This window comes from Siphateles boraxobius, unplaced genomic scaffold (assembly GCF_051911475.1).
Source record: "Siphateles boraxobius isolate OS27281-9 unplaced genomic scaffold, OSU_SipBor_1 30, whole genome shotgun sequence".
In the NCBI taxonomy this organism is placed as follows: domain Eukaryota; kingdom Metazoa; phylum Chordata; class Actinopteri; order Cypriniformes; family Leuciscidae; genus Siphateles; species Siphateles boraxobius.
Genome location: NW_027508920.1, coordinates 18,725,834 through 18,747,071, shown reverse-complemented (window position 1 = coordinate 18,747,071; position 21,238 = coordinate 18,725,834). Strand labels below are relative to the sequence as shown.

Here is a 21,238-nt window from a genome sequence, read left to right as displayed (position 1 = left end):
GTGTGTGTGTGTGTGTGTGTGTGTGTGTGTGTGTGTGTGTGTGTGTGTGTGTGTGTGTGTGTGTGTGTGTGTGTGTGTTTTCACACTCATTTCACCCTACCACACACATTCAAGTCTCTATTGTGGATGAATTTACCCTGTCGAAAAAAAACAGGTGACATTTATCAGAGATACAGACCCAGAGAGCAAATACTGTCCTGTTTTCATTCTCTCTCCACACGTGCACAGGCTGTTTGAAGGAGGTTTCCAATGGCAGGGTGGAGGGGGACTATATTTGCCAATAAAGTGTGTTTTTAAAGTGTCCTTTCATCTGGCAGGAAATTGCATAAGTTTTGTGGGTTTATAAGAGGCAGGTTTACAACACAGTTTTCGTTTCAGAACAGGTAAAAACAAATGGGCAGGTGGGAAATGACTAACCTGGGTTTATGATGTGTACAGGGGAACAAAACCTGAGAATAGAGGAGAACACAGGCATGATGACGTGTATACTTTAATAAAAGCATGGGATTCATAGTCCGAGGATTTAAAAATCTCTTTCAACAGCTCACATTTTCATAGAAACCAATCAAACGTCTACTTTAGCGCTCAAAATGCAGACGATTGAACAGGTGTTTGTATCATTTGTGACTTGACTACGACCTCAGTTCTTGTTTTAGTGTCTTCTTACAGGTGAATATACTAATGAAGTAACCTGTTTTAATACACACACACTACAGACACGGCATGTCACAGGTGGGTTACTAATAGCAGTACAACAACTTATTACATTCCTATAGGAAAATACTTTAGAAGTAGCCTTGACCGATTGCTTTCGTTCATTATCTAAAAAGAAATTACATTTAAAAATGACATAATGTAATCCTTATATTGTAATATTACAATATCTCGAAAATGACGTCAATGAAAAAAAAAGTGTTATTTAGAGTTCCTGGAAAATTTGACATCCATGCAATTATAGGAGGATGTGGGTCATAAAAATGTAGCAATATGTTCTTGTTGTTGATGGTTGGTCATAATTATGATACATTATATTATGCATTTTTATTTATTTTTATAAGAAACATGAATTTAGATTATTTAGACAAAACACAACATTGTCCTTTGTTAAACGACTGAACAGATGTGTTAATTCTTTGTATCTTTATAAGGGTTACTCTGAAGTTATTATTAAAAGCTGACAGAAAAAAAAGAGGGGCAGTCTGAATGCTAAACTCATCCGTTAATGTCAGTGTAGTAACGGTAAGGTCCCCTTTCTTTTTTCTTTTTTAAGGATAGACACCTGACTGCATCCTGGACTGGCGACAGGTTCCTGACTCTCCCATAACTGCCGTACAGCCCAAGGGCAGATATACCGGTCTGAGCCACTTTAAAACACTACTTATAGACAGGGAAACTTTTCATATAAACGTGTTTGTTCATTTTATGAATTATGATACTTTTATGTTGACATTTTCCAACTATATGATTCAAGCTTTGTGACTTCAAAATATTGAAAAATGTAAATACTCGGCTAGCCTTGATTGACATTTAATTCAGTCCCTAATCTTTCAAACTGAGCATTATCAAATATAGTATTATTTGATTAATCTCTATAAATTAGGTTTCTGGAGTGTCATTTTATAAACCACCATGTGAATAGTTTTGTCTGCCACTTTTGTAATGATGAAGTAGCGTATTATTTAAAGGAGCCGCCTTCGGAGATCAGCATGAATATAGAATTAAACATTCGCTCTCGTGTCTGCCTCTCTCACCTCACCACAATATTTATTTATTTTTTTGGCATCATAAATTAAATTCAGTTATCAGCCTGACACGACGTTAGTCTTGCATTGAAATATAGCCCTACATTTCCCTCTGCTGGAGAAAATCCCACATAACATAATAAACAGACTTCACCTGTTTCTCAGCAGATGTTTTTTCATGCTCCTCCAGAAGTCCTAAAACAAATACATAATTTACTTAAAAACATATTAAAATTACCGATCAAATATAATGTCGTACATTATCTGTCGCAGTCTACAATTTTGTTCACAGTCAAACATGTATTGTTTGTAACATGAACTACTCGCCAATTAAAGACGAATGCTACAAACGCTGTTGAACTGAACCGAATAATAAACAAATTAAACAGGTGTTTGTTTGTTTGTTTGTTTGTTTTTCTGGAAACGTACAAACTAACAATATTCTTCTTAAATGCCCAAAAGTATATTGGGATTATATACTATGCCAACTGAAAAAAGTAATAAGTAGCCTTTAGCTTTTATGTAGGCTTACTACATTAACCATGTGGTTCATATTCCACATTAAATTCACACAATGGCCAAAGAGCGATGCAAATAATAATACGCGAAATAACAATATAAGAAAATCTTAAGAAATAAGATTAAGAAGATGTCCTGTTGTTTCTGGTGCCATCGACATAAATAAATCGTGCTACGCTGACGTTAATTTCTACAGCCTACGTCACTCTCATGGCGTTGCCCCATAGGTTACCTAAAATGTGATCACGTGACATTGACAGTGAACTCGTCAGGAGCTCGAGTAGGGCTGCTGACTAGTGTACTCTGTAAACAGTGAAGTGTACTCATTGTTTACGCCGGTTTCTCCTCGTTGTTTTGAACAGAGAGCACTTGTTTTCCTCTGTAAATCGAGCTCATTGATAGCTGAGATACCGCTGCGACTCAGACGGCATGGTTTGCTTTGTGAGCTGTTAGATCACAGGTATGTCCTTCATTTCCTTTCCCTTGTCTTTACAAATATTCAAGTTCAGCTGTGTTGACTGAGGTTATAAGTTACATGCAACATCTAACGTTACTAATGTGTTCTTTACAAGATGTAGAAGAATGCACTTGCGGATGCAAAATATTGACCATGGCTGTGGCTCAAACCCTAGTCAGTTTCCTATCTAGACGGCATTTTCTAGACTGGTAAAAAAAAATTGCTAGTGCAGATGATGTTTAATTATGTATGTCCAAAATGTCAGATGAAATTCTGATAGCTTATAATGTAAATCACTTTTGCAGACTACTTGCAAAAAATGCAATATAAATATTAGTTTACACTACATCTCCTGAAAATACTTCTCAGTAAGATGATATTTAAATAGTTTTATTATCAAAGCTCTGTAGTTTTTATTGTGGGAGGAAAACATATAATGCAATGTAATGTAATGATGATTGAGAGAAACATAAATATTCTTCATCAAAAAACATGAATCATATTACATTTGAACATTTTTCAAAAAAAATATGTATTGATAATCAGCTAAAAAAATAAGTTGCTGCAGTCTAATAAATGTTTTGTAAAAATTTGAATACCAAATACTAAAATGATAAAAATCTTAACTAGTTAACATGTTACCATTAAAGTTTTCACAGCAAAAAGACATGTGAACCATGACCTGGAGGAAAGTTTTATATTTATTCTAAAAGTCATTTTAGTTGCTAAAAAAAAAGTATCAATCAGAAGACAGAAGGCATGTAGAAAATGGTGTAAAACAGGTTTTTCAGCAAAGTTTTGATTTGATTTTTGATGCGTACCGCAGAAAACACCACATCTAGATCACGTTACTATCAGGAACCTCAGGTCACGTGACCCTGTGCTCATGACTCTCATAACCTGCACAGCATCTACATTTCTTCATTTTCTCTACATCTTCAAAAACACTTCCACTTTTAAGTCAGATGATATCCCAGAGTCCCAGTTTCGTGTGAAAGATTTGCCAAGCTCATCAAGACTGCTCATGGGTCAGTCATCTGGCTGTTCAGTGTAGCCACTAATGCTGACTTCTGGCTCTTTCTGGATAATGAATTGGCAAAAGCCCTGTGTCTATAGAAATGCTCGGAACAGGAGTGAATGGCGACATACACAGACGTGCACAAACACGTACACAACCCAGTCTACATGCTCACATGAACAGATTCCCCAGAGCAAAACTGACTCATCTCGTATTTTTTAGGATTTGTATTTCCTCCTAAAGTGCTGGTGAACCTCCTAGACGCAATGAAGTCAGATATACCATACGAAAAGGTAGATTATACATACCATGATTATTTATGTCTTCATTTAAATGCTTGTAATTTACAAATGAATGTACAAACTTAACTACAATTCCTTTGTTTTCACGTTTTGCTCCAGATGGTTGATGTGGAGCTAAGCAGAGGAGAAGCACTTCATGGCTCACAAAAGGTAACAAACAAATCAGTCTATCCTAGAAATGGGTCGCTTGACGCACGAGAATTAACTTCGTTGGTTCTTGCTGAAGCTCAAACGTGTATCAGAATCAATCCTGCTTTTAATAGCGCAAGCATTTAAAGGGTTAGTTCACCCAAAAATGAAAATGATGTCATTAATTACTCACCCTCATGTCGCTCCAAGCCCGTAAGACCTCCGTTCATCTTCAGAACACAGTTTAAGATATTTTAGATTTAGTCTGAGAGTTTTCTGTCCCTCCATTGAAAATCTATGTACGGTATACTGTCCTTGTCCAGAAAGGCAATAAAGACATCATCAAAGTAGTCCACGTGACATCAGTGGGTTAGTTAGAATGTTTTGAAGCATCGAAAATACATTTTGTTCCAAAAATAACAAAAACTACGACTTTATTCAGCATTGTATTGTCTTCCGGTTCTGTTGTCAATCCGCGTTCACGAGGCCAGTGATGACGTAAGACGCTGCTGACGTGTTATCTGGTGCATCCGTGTATTCGGGTTCAAATAAATATGTCTGGTTAAAAAAAAATGCAAGTCTTCCTCTGTGTGGAAATCCTTAGACATGTTTGTGAAGATTGTTTTGTTTACAGCGTGCGTCTCCCTCAGACTGTAAACGAAGCTCGGGCGCACCAGATAACACGTCAGCTCGTCTTACGTCAGCGGACTCATGAACGCGGATTGACAACAGAACCGGAAGACAATACAATGCTGAATAAAGTCGTCGTTTTTGTTATTTTTGGAACAAAATGTATTTCCGATGCTTCAAAACATTCTAACTAACCCACTGAGGTCACATGGACTACTTTGATGATGTCTTTATTGCCTTTCTGGACAAGGACAGTATACCGTACATAGATTTTCAATGGAGGGACAAAAAGCTCTCGGACTGAATCTAAAATATCTTAAACTGTGTTCCGAAGATAAACGGAGGTCTTACGGGATTGGAGTGACATGAGGGTGAGTCATTAATGACATCATTTTCATTTTTGGCTGAACTAACCCTTTAAAGGAACAGACGTTCTAATAAACTGTTATAATAAACAGAATGATATTGTCCGCTGGTGTGGACTCTAATATAGTTCACATAGTCATTATAGTTATCATTATAGTTATACTTGGTGCCTTTTTTTAGATATACAATCTGAATGATAAAAAAACAACAACTTAATTTCATGAATCTAAGTGGCCATTAAAAAGTCACAGTTTGGGTGTTCGTGGGCAAAATTGCCCGTTAAAATGAGTGGGAAAGACCCTAATGCAAAGCATTTTTTCTAAAATGTGTTGAATAAAGTTAATGTAAAAATGTTGAACAAACACACTCAGAAATAAAGGAGTAAGACTATAAAGCATCCAGTGAAAAAGATTCACACACTTAGACAGAGAGAGATATGAATGGGAGTCTATGACTGTAAGCATTACTGCAAAATGTGAAATATTATATTAAAATATTATAAATATAAAAAATGATGTCAAAATAGTTCCAAATGTGTATTTTCTAAGCTTGCAATCTAGAAGTTTCACCAGGTGGCAGCAATCTGGCCCAAATGCATAATAAATAAAAAAAATTATAGATGTTTGCTGTAGTGAAGTAATTTACCATATTATACAAATGATAGTGAAAGAGAGAAATTTACACACACAAAAAAAATCTAAAAGATGTGCATATTTTTATTGCTACTATTTCAGGCAAAATAGCCACTGTTCGAAAAGCTTAGGAGGGCTGAATATCCAGTGTCAGCTGATATATGTCCAATCTCTAATATTAGCCAATGTATAACTACTGTTAATTACATTGAACCTCATGTTTCACTCCATTGTTTTTTCTTCTCACGTTGCTAAAATAATTTCAATTATAATTACATGTCCTTTTATTTGGTACACAATCTGTTTAATCAGCAGGTTAATGTACAAATGTTAATCATAAATGAACCATGAGGGGTCCTGTTTGTTTTGTTAATAATGGCCAGTTAACTGTACATTATCCCTCATATCTCTATCATTGCTCAGGCGTTTTGAACATATCTCATCTCTGTGTTTAGTATTACAGGTGTCTGATCATCCTCACCTGTTTGACCACAGTCTTGTTGATAGTCCTGTCACTCCAATCCCTGCTTGTTCCGATGGCAACATCCTCCTCCTCAAAATCATCCGGACAGCAGAAGCATCTTCTAATCAGAGAAACCTGTACTGATCCCTGCAGGTAGACGCCCACCAAGGGACCTTTATTTGGCTCATTTATTTATGATTCTGTGCCAAACGTGTTTTTGGAGTGTTTTAGTGGTCCATTGGTATATGTGGTTGACCGTAGCACACTGTTTCACATTCGCACCTTCAATGAAGTCTGCATTTGTGAACTATAGTTTACATGTGTCATCTACAGGATTGTTTTAGTGGAGAGTATTCCTGAGGGCCTGGTGTTTAACTCCTCTACCACTCACCAGTCTATATATGAGGCCTGGCTCAACCTTATATCTGGCGCTCAAACCAGCCTGGACATCGCCTCCTTCTACTGGACTCTGACCAATAAAGACACACACACACAAGAGGCCACAGCTAATCAGGTTTGGATGTAAAGTTTACTGAATTCTCACTGAATAATAGGCTTTGTCTTAAGGCCCTGATACACCAAGCCGAAGCTCTTGGGTATTTTGGCTGATTGGGAATGTTTTATCAGCGTCTGCGCTGTCGGTGAGAGACAGAACTCTGATTGGCTGTTCAGCTTAGCGAAAACGAGAATAAAAGCTAAAATGATGAAAGCGTGCAAAAAAGTTTGTTTAAGGTTTGAATACCTGTAGTCCTAGTTTCGGTTACTCTTTTTGAATGATGAATATATATTGATCCCGGCTGATATAGACAGTTATTTCCTTGCACACACACACACACGCAGACACAGAACACACGTGCTAGTTGACAGTAGTCCTTTTGGTGTGTTCAAGCACAGCTTTTTACCCGAGACGAGGCAACAACACCGTCAGCTTTCATCGCTTAGTTCTTTTACGTTGGCTTGGTGTGACATGGTCTTTACCCAAGTGATCTGTTGGTCTTAGGGTGAGCAGATTCTGCAGGAATTGGGGCAGCTCTCGGGGAAAGTGTCTGTCCGAATTGCAGTCGATAAACCGCCAGAGACAAAACCTCTGGATGACGTTAATTTCCTGCTCGCTTCTGGTAAGTCGGCGTAACATTGAGGTATTTAACAGCCACTCAAAAATAACATCAAATATATCATCACAGAGGTGTAAACGTGTATTACATAAACGACTTGTTTTCTACAGGAGCTGATGTGCGGATGGTGAATATGCGAGAGCTGACGACTGGCGTTCTGCATACTAAATTCTGGATCGTGGATAAAAAGCATGTTTACATAGGGAGTGCAAATATGGACTGGAGGTCACTAACACAGGTCAGTCATATTTGTGGTCAGTTTTTCATGGGTTGCTGCCTATAACCTCTAAATGCAACATGATATCAGTGTTTGGGAATGTTTGCTTCCCCACCTACTCATGCATGGCTCGTACACAGTAATAGGGGTGGACGATATATTAGTTTTAGTGATATTGAAAATGGTGAGAATTATGAAATTTCAATGGTATCAAAAATTTTGATATCATAACCTTATTTAAAGCTAAAATAACCATATCGTGATATACACTGCCAAATGTATGACAATGCAAGTAAAGTGTCCTCCAGCACATCACAAAGACTTTCAATGAATTTAAGATCTGGACTCAGAGGAGCTAATTCATGTGTGAAAATGGTTGTTCATGCTCCCTGCCAATCATTCTTTTACAGTTTGAGCCTGATGAATCTTGACATTGTCATACTGGAATATGGCCATGATGTGTCTTCCTGCCAAACAAATAACATGGTAGAAACATAATAATAACTGCAATAATGATCCAGTCATTGATCTTTAAGCATTTGCCTATTTATTCTAAACAGCGACCTTTTTTTTTTGTTATCGTGCAATAAAATGACTCGTATCATGGTATAAGATTTCGGTCATATCGCCCATCTGTACACAGTATTGTAATGGTTACACTACTGTTCAAAACTTTGGGATTAGTACAATTTTTATTTTTATTCAGCAAGGATGCGTTCAATTTATCAAAAGTGACAGCAACAACATTTATAATGTTACAAAAGATTTCTATTTCAAACAGATGCTGTTCTTTTGAAATTTCTATTTATCAAAGAATCCTAAAAAAAATGGCTTTCACAAAAATGTTTAGCAGCAAAACTGTTTTCAGTATTTATATTAAGAAGTGTTTCTTGAGCAGCAAATCAGCATATTATAATGATTTCTAAAGGGTCATGTGACACTGAAGACTGGAGTAATGATGCTAAAAATTCAGTTTTGCATCACAGGATTACGTTTTATAATAAATTCAAATAGAAAACAGCTATTTTAAATTGTAATAATATTTCACAATATTACAGTTTTTACTGTATTTTGATTTTGATTAAATAAATGTGGCCTTGGTGACCATAAGATGTCTTTAAAAACATTAAACTTTTGAATGGTAATGAATAACAATATTTTAATACAGGAGGAAAGATGTGGTGGTGCATTTTGTTAAGCCATAAGACTTTAGAGAATTTCCAGAAATAGCACTAATACTTCACATATTTAACATCTTGGTGATCTTATATGTTGCATATGTTCACTCTCCTCAGGTGAAGGAGTTGGGTGCAGTTGTGTACGACTGCGGCTGTCTTGCTGAGGACCTTGGGAAGATCTTCGAGGCGTATTGGTACCTGAATCAGACCAAGACCGTTCCTGCACACTGGCCCAGCAAATACTCCACCCAGTACAATAAGGACACACCGATGCAGCTGTCACTCAATGGGACCGATGCCAGTGTCTATCTATCAGTAAGAGAGAACCGTGACACTGTAAAAAATCAGTTCAACCATGAAAGGGAATAAAGCAAAGTCAAATATGAATGTAATATTGTCATTGGAATTTTTGTGGCTTGTATTGTTCCTGGTTCTGGTGTTCTCTCTCGGCTGCAGTTTTCTTTGGCTTTTTAGAGTCAAGATAGAGGAAGTTAAAGGACTGTATGTTCCTCTGTCACACAGAGCTCTCCTCCTTCATTGTGCGCTGAGGGCAGAACTTCAGACCTGCAGTCTATCCTCAGTGTGATCTCTGATGCCCAGCAGTTCGTCTACATCGCTGTGATGAACTATCTTCCCACTATGGAGTTCTCCAGCCACAAGAGGTCTATAAAATACTCTCCACTTCCTCTTTGCGCATGTTTCATAACCAACCAGCCTAAAAGCACCTGTCTTCATTTTGAAATGTGCATATCATATGCTTTTTCAATCAGTAATTCTAGGATTTATTTGATGGGGGAATTTAAAACTTCCAACCCCAGTCTAAAAAGGTTTCTTGCATCTAAAAAACACATAAACTGCAACAGTGTTATTCTAGTATCATTGATATACCATTATAGATTTTGTTAAGTTTTTTTTTTAAATCAGTTTTCATTTACATTTTAGTTGAAGTTTTAATAACTTTGTTGTTTTTCTCATTTTTATTAGTTTTTGTTGTTGTTTGTTTAAATATGCCTGTATAAAAAAATGTTGTTTTAGTTTATTTGCTTTTATTTATTTTAGTACTTCAACTTCAAACCAAAACCATAAAAAGAGACATTTTCTTTGCTTAAAATAAAATAAACATTAACTAAAAATAATATTTAATAAGAAAAACATACTTATTTTATTTCAGCTAGTTTGCCATTTTCATAAACCTCATGTCATTTAGTACATCACCTTCATGTACTAAAATAAAACTAAAACTGAAATAAAATTAATAAAAACTATTTAGACTTTTTTTAAGTAAACACAATTTCAAATCTTTGATTGGAATTAAAATTAAAATGGAAAAAATAAACAAAATCTAATTCAAAATTTAAAAAAAGCATCTCAATGACACTAAAAATAGCACTGACTTAAACTAAATGAAAATGAGAAATGTTGCCTTGACCACTTGCTGTTTTTGTTTTTTTTCATCTCAGTTAATGTTTATTATATTTCAAGTAATGAAAACAATGTTCTTAGGGTTTTCGCTTTAGTTTTAGTGAATGATAATAACCCTCCTGCAACAACGCTTTCTCTATGTTTTGCATCTCGGTTCTCCCAGTCAGAGTGAAGCTTTAAGGACTCAGTAATTCACAGAAGTCTTAAAGGAACAGTGACATGTTCTCAGTCTGCATGGAGTTGTATGACTGTTAAATGTTCCTAACGTTCAAAGTAAACCTCTGTAACTGCTCTCCATGATTGTCCCGCAGGTACTGGACTGATATTGATGCCCAGCTGCGGCGCGTGGCTTATGAGCGTAGGGTTCGTGTGCGTCTGCTGATCAGTTGTTGGGAAAGCACCAACCCAATCATGTTTCCTTTCCTCCGCTCTCTCGCTTCCTTACAGGACAAGAACAAGCTGGACGTTCAAGTGGTGAGTGCCGTCAGGGCTGCTCTTTAAGTGTTTGACAAGCTGTGTAGTCTGTGTGTTACTTCAGAGGCCGTACCTTGTGTTGCATTGCATTCACGCACGTTGCATACACACTACTGTTCAAAAGTTTGGGGTTGGTAAGATTTCATAATGTTTTTGAAAAGCTCACCAAAGCTGCAAAATATTTTTATTTTACAATGTAATTTATTCCTGTGATCATAGCTGAATTTTCAGCATCATTACTCCAGACTTCAGTGTCACATGATCCTTTAGAAATTATTCTGATATGCTGATTTGCAGCTCAAGAAGCTCAATGTTGAAAACCGTTGTGCTGCTTCATATGTGACCCTTGGATCACATATCCAATCATAAGTAGCATGGGTATATTTGTGGCAATAGCCAACAATACATTGTATGGGTCAAAATTATCGATTTTTCTTTTATGCCAAAAATCATTAGAATATTAAGTAAAGATCATGTTCCATGTAGTTGTAAATTTCCTACTGTAAATTTATAAAAGATTTATTTTTGTGAGTGAATGCAGCACAATCGCTAACATAACTAGACAACTTTAAAGGTGATTTTCGATTTTTTTGCACCCTCAGATTCCAGATTTTCAAATAGTTGCATCTCGGCCACATATTATTCTATCATAACAAATCATACATCAATGTAAGGCTTATTTATTCAGCTTTCATGTGATGTATAAATCTCAATTTCAAAAAATTTACCCATGTGACTGGTTTTGTCGTCCAGGTTCACATATGTGAAATTTTTTGAATATAAAGTTCAAATGTTCAAAGAACATTTAAAAAAAAAATGTATATCAATGTGAAAGTCCTTACTTTTTTTGATGTCTGGAATGCATCCTTTCTGAATAAAGCCTTTGTCACACTAGACATCATTTCTACAGACACAAATATATGAAATCTATTCCACTTTCTTTGCTTTATCGCTGCAATCCTGCATATTTAAAGTTTGCATTCTTTTCATTCAGCTGAAAGGTCACGCTGTGGCTTAGTAATCTTCTATTGGTCGCACCACACATGAACTTTGGAACGCAGTGTAATGCAAACTTCTTTGCTTGAGCTTGTGTTTCCTGTCTCACTGAATGCGTGTTCAAATGACACCTTTAGCTCCATTCATAAGCATGTGAATGTTTAATTTGATGCCCCTGTGTAGTGTGTTTCCCACCCTTAATTCTTGAAAAACAGTTGTGCATGACTCCAATAAGCTAATACAAACTATTTTTCCTCCTCACAGAAAATCTTTACTGTGCCATCTGACCCTCGACAGAAGAAAATTCCCTTTGCCAGAGTCAACCATAACAAGTACATGGTCACAGATAAGGTTGCTTATATAGGTATGACTCATCTTTTACTTTCTTTTTGTTTTTACATTTTTAGATTTTAAATATCTTAATTCATTTTCCTGTATGGTCTGTTACTTTTTACCTACAATTTACTGTGTTCACGTTGTATTGCGAAATGCTTTTTCTGCGCCAGAGGAGAGAAACGGGTACGGTTAGGTCAGGTTAGGTGCTATAGTTAGGTCTAAGGGTGGGTTAAGGTGTAGGGCAAAGGGTCAACAGTATCATTTTAAATAGGGATGCAGCGATATTTTGGCCGATACCAATCATTTTTATATTTAAAAGCCGGTAACCGATATATTGGCCAATTAAATCAAAATTTTATATAATTTTTGAGAGCCTGATTACAAAGTCTCACCATTAAACTTTAGACGTTCACCATTAGATTTGCGCTGCACATGTTGCACTTAACTGTATTTTCCTTTTTTAAAGAGATTCCAATCAGATTTCATGCAATTCAAATCCATCTTGGCGAACAGTGCTTAAATGAAGTGACTCAGCTAAAGGAAATAATCCATTATTTAACGGCTTTAATATATGGGCCAAATTTTCTTATCAGGCCGATAACGATACATTGATAACACTAATAATGAACATATATCGGCTGATACCGATGTAGTGGCTGATATATGTGCATCCCTAATTTTAGATGTAATTACAGATTTAATTACATGCAGGTATTTTAAAATATAAGTACAATGTAAAAAAAACAACATTTAATATGTACATAAGTGCCTTGTATCAAATAATTAATTTAAACGTTACTACATTAAAGATATTCGATATAACGTGGGACCGAATATTTTCTACTTGCTGTACTGATATTCTGCCTTTATACTTTCCAGGTACCTCGAACTGGTCAGGTGACTACTTTGTGAACACAGCTGGTTCTGCATTAGTGGTGAACCAGACTTCAGCCCAGTCCACAAGTCCTACAGTCCAGGAGCAGTTGCAGGAAGTGTTTGAGAGAGACTGGGACTCTCAGTACAGCACTGACATTAACCACAGAACCGACCGTAAAACGGTTTGCTAGTCCAGGCTGTGTCTGTGCTGTGGCCTTCACACTGCAGGTGACGCTGTTGAGTGCTGTGCCACACACTGCTGATGGCATTTAAAGTATGGTATTCAGGGCATGTACAGCATTGATCTATGCTCCTTTCTTGGGCTCTAAAATACCTCCTCCCCTGATCCTATTGCAATGAGCTACTTTTGCACTCATAAAAGTGCACTAAACGAGAGGTGGGAGTTCAAGAACATATTTTTTCAATAATAACAATATAAATACTTTTTGCATACATTTTGCACAAAATGTCTTTTCAATGACATGCAATACCTCTTAACAGAAATGCCTTCCGGTTGATCGATCATTTTTAACATGTGTCGAACCTGTAGTGTCTCAGGTAGAATCGTTTTATCGTTGATTTAAAAAATCATTCATTGTTGCTTTCTCTTTCTAAAGTGATTTCATAATTGCTGTGTGCTGTCCTGTACATCTGAAGTAGTCTTTATTTAAAAAAAAAAACCTTATAATTTGATGCTATGTTGTGTCACCACTATTGGCCAGCAACACTGGACTGTTTTAACTGCACATCACACATGAGTTTTTTTTCTTTAGGACTTGTTGGGTACGAAATTGTGTTGATGGTTTCTTTTTTTTATTATTAGGTCTTAAATCTGGAAGTGAAAATGCCACAGAGTGCCCATGTAGATGATTCATTATCAGGCGTGTTCATCGTTATATAGTGAGCAATAGGATGTGTGAGCTTGTTTTAACTTGTTTAACTTTTTATGTTTTCAAAAATACGCACACTTTATTTGCTGTTAAATCTGCAGACATTTGGGGGTTCTTACATTTAAGATCTTTCTTTTTCTTTGAGAGTAATGTTTTAAGTTGTAAACTGGTTTTAAATAAACAAAAACAGGTATAACTCTTGACACAATGCAACTCTATTTTTTAGTCATTTGATATTGTTCAAATGTGGAATTTGATTAATATTGCATCATTCTTGTTGTAGCATATGGCCTTTGCAAGAACGTATGTGATTGTCTTGTCTGATGCTGAAAATGATTATGGATGCTGCTGGAAACTGATTGGGATAGTGCAATAAACAATGCATTTATGAAGGCACAATATGTTTAAAATGGTTTATGACAGGTTTAACATGAATGCCATGAAATAAGTCCAATCATAAGTACACCATCTTTTTGTTTTTTTCTCTACATATTAGAACAAAGAAAACCATTGTTGTCCCACTTGCGATGTAAAATGTGCATGGTATGTTCATTATTCTGATTGCAAATTTGTGCCTTCATAACTCACAAATGTGATGCCATTTCATATTTTGACACGGTAATTATAATCATATATGTAAACTCTATTGAAGTACTCATGTGCTTGCATGATCCATTCTCCAACATTCTATTCAATTGCAACAGCTTTTTTAATTTTAGTTTTGTACAGAAAGTTAGGTACTTTATTTGTCAACACAACTAGTTCCAAGCATTTATTTATGTCTATTTTTAAAATTGGCTGTATTTCCATAAATGGACATTTCTCATGGACCATGTTCTGCCCGCTATTTTCTGCCACCAGTATTTAGCAAACCACGCCTCCTTGCATACGATTGGTTGATATGAGTTGTGTGTAGTTTGTGATTGGACCGTAAAGATGTCGTTCACAGAGCCTTACCAACCATAGCAAAGAGTGATGAATCAAGGACGGGACTTGTCAGAATCCCGTTGGAAAAGATGTGATCGTCTGTGGAGGTGGAGCGCAAGAAGGAGCTGAAGATGGCGGTGAGTTTTCTCTGATGAATAACTTACACAATGAGATATCATTTATATAAGCTTTTTTATCCCAGCACTGGGTAACAACGTCTCCAAGATCATTCATAATTGACTATCATATGTCCAGCCCGGTCGATTTGACCGAGAAACTGGAAAGTTTGAATTATTTTAAAGAAATGCAAACTTAAAGTATTGGAAATAATGTAAATTACACAATGGTTCGCACATCTATATAATACATGACGCATTATATGAGTGTTATGGCTCATCTCATTTAATCTGAGAGCAGTAGATGGGTGTTGCTCATTATTTCAAGTTTTTTTTTCATCAGAGAACTCAAAATGAAAATTGAATGTAAAGTCTCGTTTGTTCGGGCAATACGGGATGTGAGATAATTAAACAATTATTACACTGACCATATTTACCATTATTAATCACGCTGACGCCGAAGTGAATGCATTTTTATTTTGGCCTTTAGACACTTGTTGGTTTCCACTCTAAAATTGTTATTCACAAGCTATAATACAAAATGCATAATTCATTTTGCGTATTTGCATTGGCAGTAACGTTATGTTATTAACGCTAAAAAAAAAGTTCTGCCTCGTTTACTAATGTTTGAAAAAATAACAATTCATTCGAGTTTAAAAATCTTCCTTTGTCTGGCATTGGCATATAACTTTAGCGACACCAGAGGGCAGTGTATAATCCTCAAATCTGGCGGCTTCAGTCATGTTACAAATAGCGTTAAAACAAAATAGACAGTTCTTGTTTTTTATTGAATATTGCAGTGCTTATTATCGACGATGATTTATATATCACATCATCACAATGTAGTCATAATAAGTTTTCCTCCCTCTTGCAGTGACATCGCTTCTCTGATGGTGTTTACTCGCGCGAGGGCGGGGCAACCTGTCACTCAAATGAGATCGACCAATGGGAAACCACAACGATCCAACCAATTCCTAATGGTAACATCAAGTCCCGCCCTAATTTGTATCCATTTTATTGGAATATACGTCACAATATAGAAGAAATAGCTATCGCAACTTCCATTTCATGCTGACTTTAATGTTCTGATTGCTTAAATATTCAATGAACAATACAAAGGAATTCTAAATGAGATTTTAGTACTTGATAGTTAAAAGTTCAATGAACAAAAACAGCTACACCAGAGGGCGATGCATAATCCTCAAATCTGGCAGCTTCAGTCCTGTTACAAATAGTTTTTTATAGAATATTGCAGTACTTATTATCGACAATGATTTATATATATATATATATATATATAAATAAATTCTTTTTTTTCCACATATTTACTGTTTTGTTGAATGTAGGTTATTTTAATGTTCTAAATCCCATTTAAAGTGACCAAACTCTTTTCAGAGTACCCTTGTGGAAAAAGAAGTGCACTTAAATGTGCATGTATGGTGTTCAAATTAAAATAAAATAAAAACTACTTGCAGATAATATAATATTAATTAAATAAAAGGCCACTATTTAAACAGTGCACTTTTGGTAACATTTGATGCTAAAGTATAATTATTTTTCACAAGGGTACCTAAATGTAAATTATTTGACCTCCCAGTCTGCATTGCACAGATTTATAAATATGTAAAAATAAGGCATATTGTTGAATCGGCCATCATTATAAACCGTCCATATTAAAGCTACAGTATATAAAATAATGTGACAGTAACTGTTTATTTTTCTTCCGATCAGCTGATGGTCTGTCGGGGTGTGTCTTTGACTGGACACTGCCATGGACGCTGAGGGTCACTGCAAGGACGTCCTGTGTTTATACTCACCACCCTCCTCTTTAAATCGTTAGTAAAATCTCTGTTTTGATCTTCTTGGGTCTGTCTACATTTAATCATTGAGACTTTTGGACCTCCATGAGGTCTTTATTTTGCTGTGCCCATGGTAGTGACTTCTACGGGATTATTTGGGAAATAAATTCCCACGCCAGCTCTAGACCATCTATATATTTACACACACTACCAGTCAAAAGTTTGGAATAATTAATATGAATTTTCAGCATCATTACTCCAGTCTTCAGTGTCACACGATCCTTCAGAAATCATTCTAAAATGATGATTTGCTGCTTAAGAAACATTTCTGATTTGATCACGGGAATAAATTATATTTTAAAGTAAAATAGAAAACAGTTATTTGATATTGTAATAATATTTCACAATATTAGTGCTTTGTATTTTTGATCTAATAAACAGCCTTGGAGAGCATAAGAGACTTCTTTCAAAATATCTTTTGACGGGTAGTGTATAAATATGCACATGATTATGATTTAATGTGTGCATGTGCCTCATGCTGACATTATTCATCTGGCTGACACATTATTTTTAAGTGACTAACAGTACATCTGACTACAGGAACGATTCTTTTGGTGTAAACAGATTTTAAGTGTCTTAAGGGCACAATGCTAACAAATCAGTGTACAGCTTTTGGGTTCTCAAGCATTTCAACATCTCCAGTATTGTCTTGGGAGACTGTAGCTGTGTTTGCGTGCGTGCGTGCGTGCGTGCGTGCGTGTGTGTGTGAGAAACCTCTTGCACTTTAATTACCCGCCGGTCCTGTCAGTGGGCCGGTGTGGTGACGAGGGTGCAGACAGCAATCCCGAGCATCTCCCCAAACCTCGCAGACTAAACTCTGTGGCTGGGGTCGCCTCGACAGAACTAGCGTGTGTTTGAGTATCGAGAGAGTGGGTGTGTGTAGCACCCATGGGAAGATGGGTGGACGTGTGATGTGGTTGTAAACCCTCGAAATGAGATTCTAATCTAAATTGGCGGTCGAATTGACATTACACTTTTGTCAGATGTGTTTTGATATATTTCTTCATTATTGTTCATTTATTTCTTATTCATAATTAATCAATCTCCTCTCTAATCTTTCATTTCAGGACACCCAGTGAGAATGGACAGGAAGTCAGCTTTTATGGAGATATGGAGGTTGTGGTTTTTAGTAAATGTGTATTAGGGATAAAAGTTTTATCATATTGTAATTCAAAACAACTATTGTGCATAGGGTTTTGTAAAGAACACGTCACTCTTTGTATCTCTCTGTGCCATTGTCACTGTAAATACATCGTCCTGTTAAATAAATTATTGCTTTGTCTGTTTTGACTAAATGTTTATTGCTGCAAAATGAGTACTTTTTTTTTTAAATCGTTTTTTTTAGCTCACTCATAAACACTTCGCTTGTTTCATTGCTTGCTGGATGAATCAGCGTTTTTGAACAAATTTCTTGAATGAATGATTCAATGACATACATTTTTTAACAGTCACTTGTCGCCACTGGTGCGATGATGTAATCTTTATTTGAAGCATCAAGTTGCTTACAAAAGATGATTTACTCTATTTTAATATCTACCATAGACATCAGCGTTTTAGTTTGTATAAACTGTACACATTTATCCCAGTACTTCTGTGATATTATGAATTGTTGTGACAAAAATAATGATACCTGTACATGACAACTGCTCTCTCTGGCTCAGCGGCAGCACAATCTCAGATCTGAATGTTTGCTGTGATTGTACTTGTCAAAAGATTAATACACAGGATTAATTCACAGCATGCATTCTGGTCAAAACTCAAAAGAGATCTTGTTTTCAAGGCCCGCAGTGCAATGTACATCAAGTATTTTTAGTGTAGTTAGTTCAGCAGCTTACTGAGAGGCCTGTACTCAAAAATGTAGCTTTAGTTGTTGTACGAGGTAATCGTGCATTTTTAAGACAGTATTCTCTGAGCATGAATTATAAATATGTTTACAAACACGAGCCTGGATTCTAATGCGTGAAAAATTAAGATTATTCAAGCTGCTTCAGTTCAGAACATGTTTTAGTGGGAGGCTGTTTGTTCATAATGTGCCAGATGTGCATTTCTGTATCATTATGCATTCATATATATTATAATTGTATTGAAAGTGCACTTGCAGTCCATCATTTTATCCCTTAAAACTCATCTTTGATCACCAAAATTACATACTTAAACGTTTTCTCCTTGAATAAAAAACGATTCATGCCTTAAAATAGCTTGAATGTAACTACACCCCTGCCTCACTTAAGGCTTGTTCGACTTGAACCGGCGCTGCACAGACCGATCGGTTGATGACATCAAAGTACCGCGAGAGCGATTAGAGAGCAGACGGCTCCTTATGCTTTTGAATCGCTCTCGCGGTACTTTGATGTCATCAACCGATCGGTCTGCGCAGCGCCGGTTCAAGTCGAACAAGCCTTTAGTATTCGCTGTTCAATGAATATGCAAATTAGCCCCGCCTCCACTCACTCACTCCAGCTCGGAGATCCACTCGTTGACAATCACACTTTGACCTGATTGGTTACCAGGTAGTTTGTGACGTCAGCTTTTTAAAACCATGTTTTTGAGACAGTTTTTTTTATAGTTTACTTAAAGAGCACACTCATGATGTTTAATAACAGTACTATGTTATCAGGAATATTTATAACACACTTAAGTACACTTTTAAAAAGGTTTTAATATAAAGCACATTGTGTTTTAATGATCTTTTGTCATGTAGGCTATTAAAGAAGTACACATTTTGATATGATAACTAACGTACTAATGCATGTGAAGTACTTGTGGAATTGTAACTATAGATGTTACATTTAAAAGTTAATATATTTTAAATGTACTAAATTGCAACTTACAATCAAATGTGCAAGTACAAATATATTTAAATATATGACATACAAGTTCAATAGAAATTATAAATGCTTGTCAGTACATTCGGCAGTAGACTTTAACCATTGAACACAACAAGAAGATATTTAAAAAAATGTTGGTAACCGGACAGTTGACGGAAGCCATTAACTTTCATAGTATTTACTATGTAAAAATTGCCAGTGTTTTTGGTCATTTTCATTTTCAACATGTGCTGAGGGGTGCTGGCAGAGGCCTGGGCCTGTTTGTGACTGCGTGTGAGGGAATGTGTTTTTCTTTTAATTATATTGTGGGAGCTGTTGAGCTCTGTCTGACAGAAGCCCTGATAGCTGTTTCTCACTAAGCCCGATAACAAGGCTGGGACTAAAGCCGCCGCACGGATGAACAAAAGGCATGAGCTTTAGTCAGGGGCCGCAAACTGCTGACTCTCAGCGCTAGCTAATGCAGCATTCTGTCCCGTCTCCCTGTTGTCGGCCTCTGTCCATCCGTCTCTTTTTTTCTCGTTCACTTTTGACACCAACATGCCCCCCCCCCCCCCCCCCCCCCCCAACAAAGAAAGCCGAATCCACACTCTGTTTGGATCCCTGCCCCCCTCCTGTCAGTGCCCGTCTCCCCTTCACGCTCGCTGGAAACGATCTGCTCACAGAGACCCGGCCCGAGGCCTGACCCGTAGTAGCGCTGCGTGTGATGCGTGTTCGGTGTGTGTGAGCCATGTGTGAGTGTCTGCGAGGGATCTTCCGGATCACCTGGACACCCTCTTCAGATGCAGGTGGGTTTGCGGACATCATAACCCTCGAGAAAAAGAAGTGCGCTTAATTGTGTTGAGTGTATACTTAAAGAGTACACTTTAACACGCTTAAGTACAGTTTTAAAAAGTTTTTGGTTACACTTTATTTTAAGGTGTCCTAGTTACAGTGTTATTATACATTTAAGTACTGAGTAATAATCGACATACCTTCAATAGGGTTAGGATTAGGGTGTGGTTTAGGGTTAGTTGCATAAATTATAGTTATTAATACAGTAACTACATGTAATGTGTAACAAAGACATTTTAAAAGTTTTACCTTAAAGTAAACATTTTAAATCATTATGTTTTAATCAGACGTACACTTACTTTGATGTGTTGACTAACATACTAACATACATGTAAAGTATATCATTTTATGCGTAGTGTCTTATTACATTTAGAGTTAATGCATTTTAAATGTACTAAATTACAACTTCATCAATGCAAACGTTTAGTTACATTTAATTTCAATGGCATACACGTTTCAACAGAAATTACATCAAAGTAATATTTTAGTTAACAGAAAATGCTTGTCAGGCATATTTCAAAGACGAAGTAACTATGAAATTACATACACTCTTGTCATAAACACTCTTAAATTCAACTAAATGCATTTAAAATAAATTTACACTGTTAGGGTTAAGGTTAACAGTTTTAGTCAATTGTAAAATAGCAGGCAATTCAGTGTCTAAAACATTACATTCAGTTCGCACTTGAAGGGATAGTTCACCCAAAATTTAAAATTTTGTCATCATTTACTCATCCTCATATTGTTCCAAACCTGTATGAGTTTCTTTCTTCTGTTGAACACACAAGGAGATATTTTGAAGATATTTTGGGCTCCATTGATAGTAGGGGGGGAAAAAATACAATGGAAGTCAATGGGACCCATCAATTAGTTCATCTGAATTTTAAATAAAGAAATTTAAATTAAGAGTATTGT

General features: G+C 36.2%; 1 protein-coding gene across 1 annotated transcript; it reads left to right on the top strand.

The window, feature by feature from the left end:
* Positions 1-2,502: 2,502 nt before the first annotated feature.
* Positions 2,503-14,158, top strand: pld3 (phospholipase D family member 3). Its single transcript, XM_077248488.1, has 12 exons — positions 2,503-2,721; positions 3,959-4,029; positions 4,138-4,188; positions 6,251-6,411; positions 6,592-6,772; positions 7,259-7,376; positions 7,484-7,611; positions 8,886-9,083; positions 9,291-9,430; positions 10,502-10,664; positions 11,925-12,024; positions 12,876-14,158. Exons 2-12 carry the CDS (start codon positions 4,003-4,005, stop codon positions 13,061-13,063), a joined length of 1,455 nt encoding a protein of 484 aa, XP_077104603.1. The 5' UTR covers positions 2,503-2,721; positions 3,959-4,002; the 3' UTR covers positions 13,064-14,158.
* Positions 14,159-21,238: the final 7,080 nt, after the last annotated feature.

Coding starts and splice junctions, on each gene's coding strand:
- pld3 (XM_077248488.1), top strand. CDS start 4,003: ATGAAGTCAGATATACCATACGAAAAG. Junction 4,030..4,137: donor CAGATATACCATACGAAAAG/GTAGATTATACA, acceptor GTTTTGCTCCAG/ATGGTTGATGTGGAGCTAAG. Junction 7,612..8,885: donor ACTGGAGGTCACTAACACAG/GTCAGTCATATT, acceptor CACTCTCCTCAG/GTGAAGGAGTTGGGTGCAGT.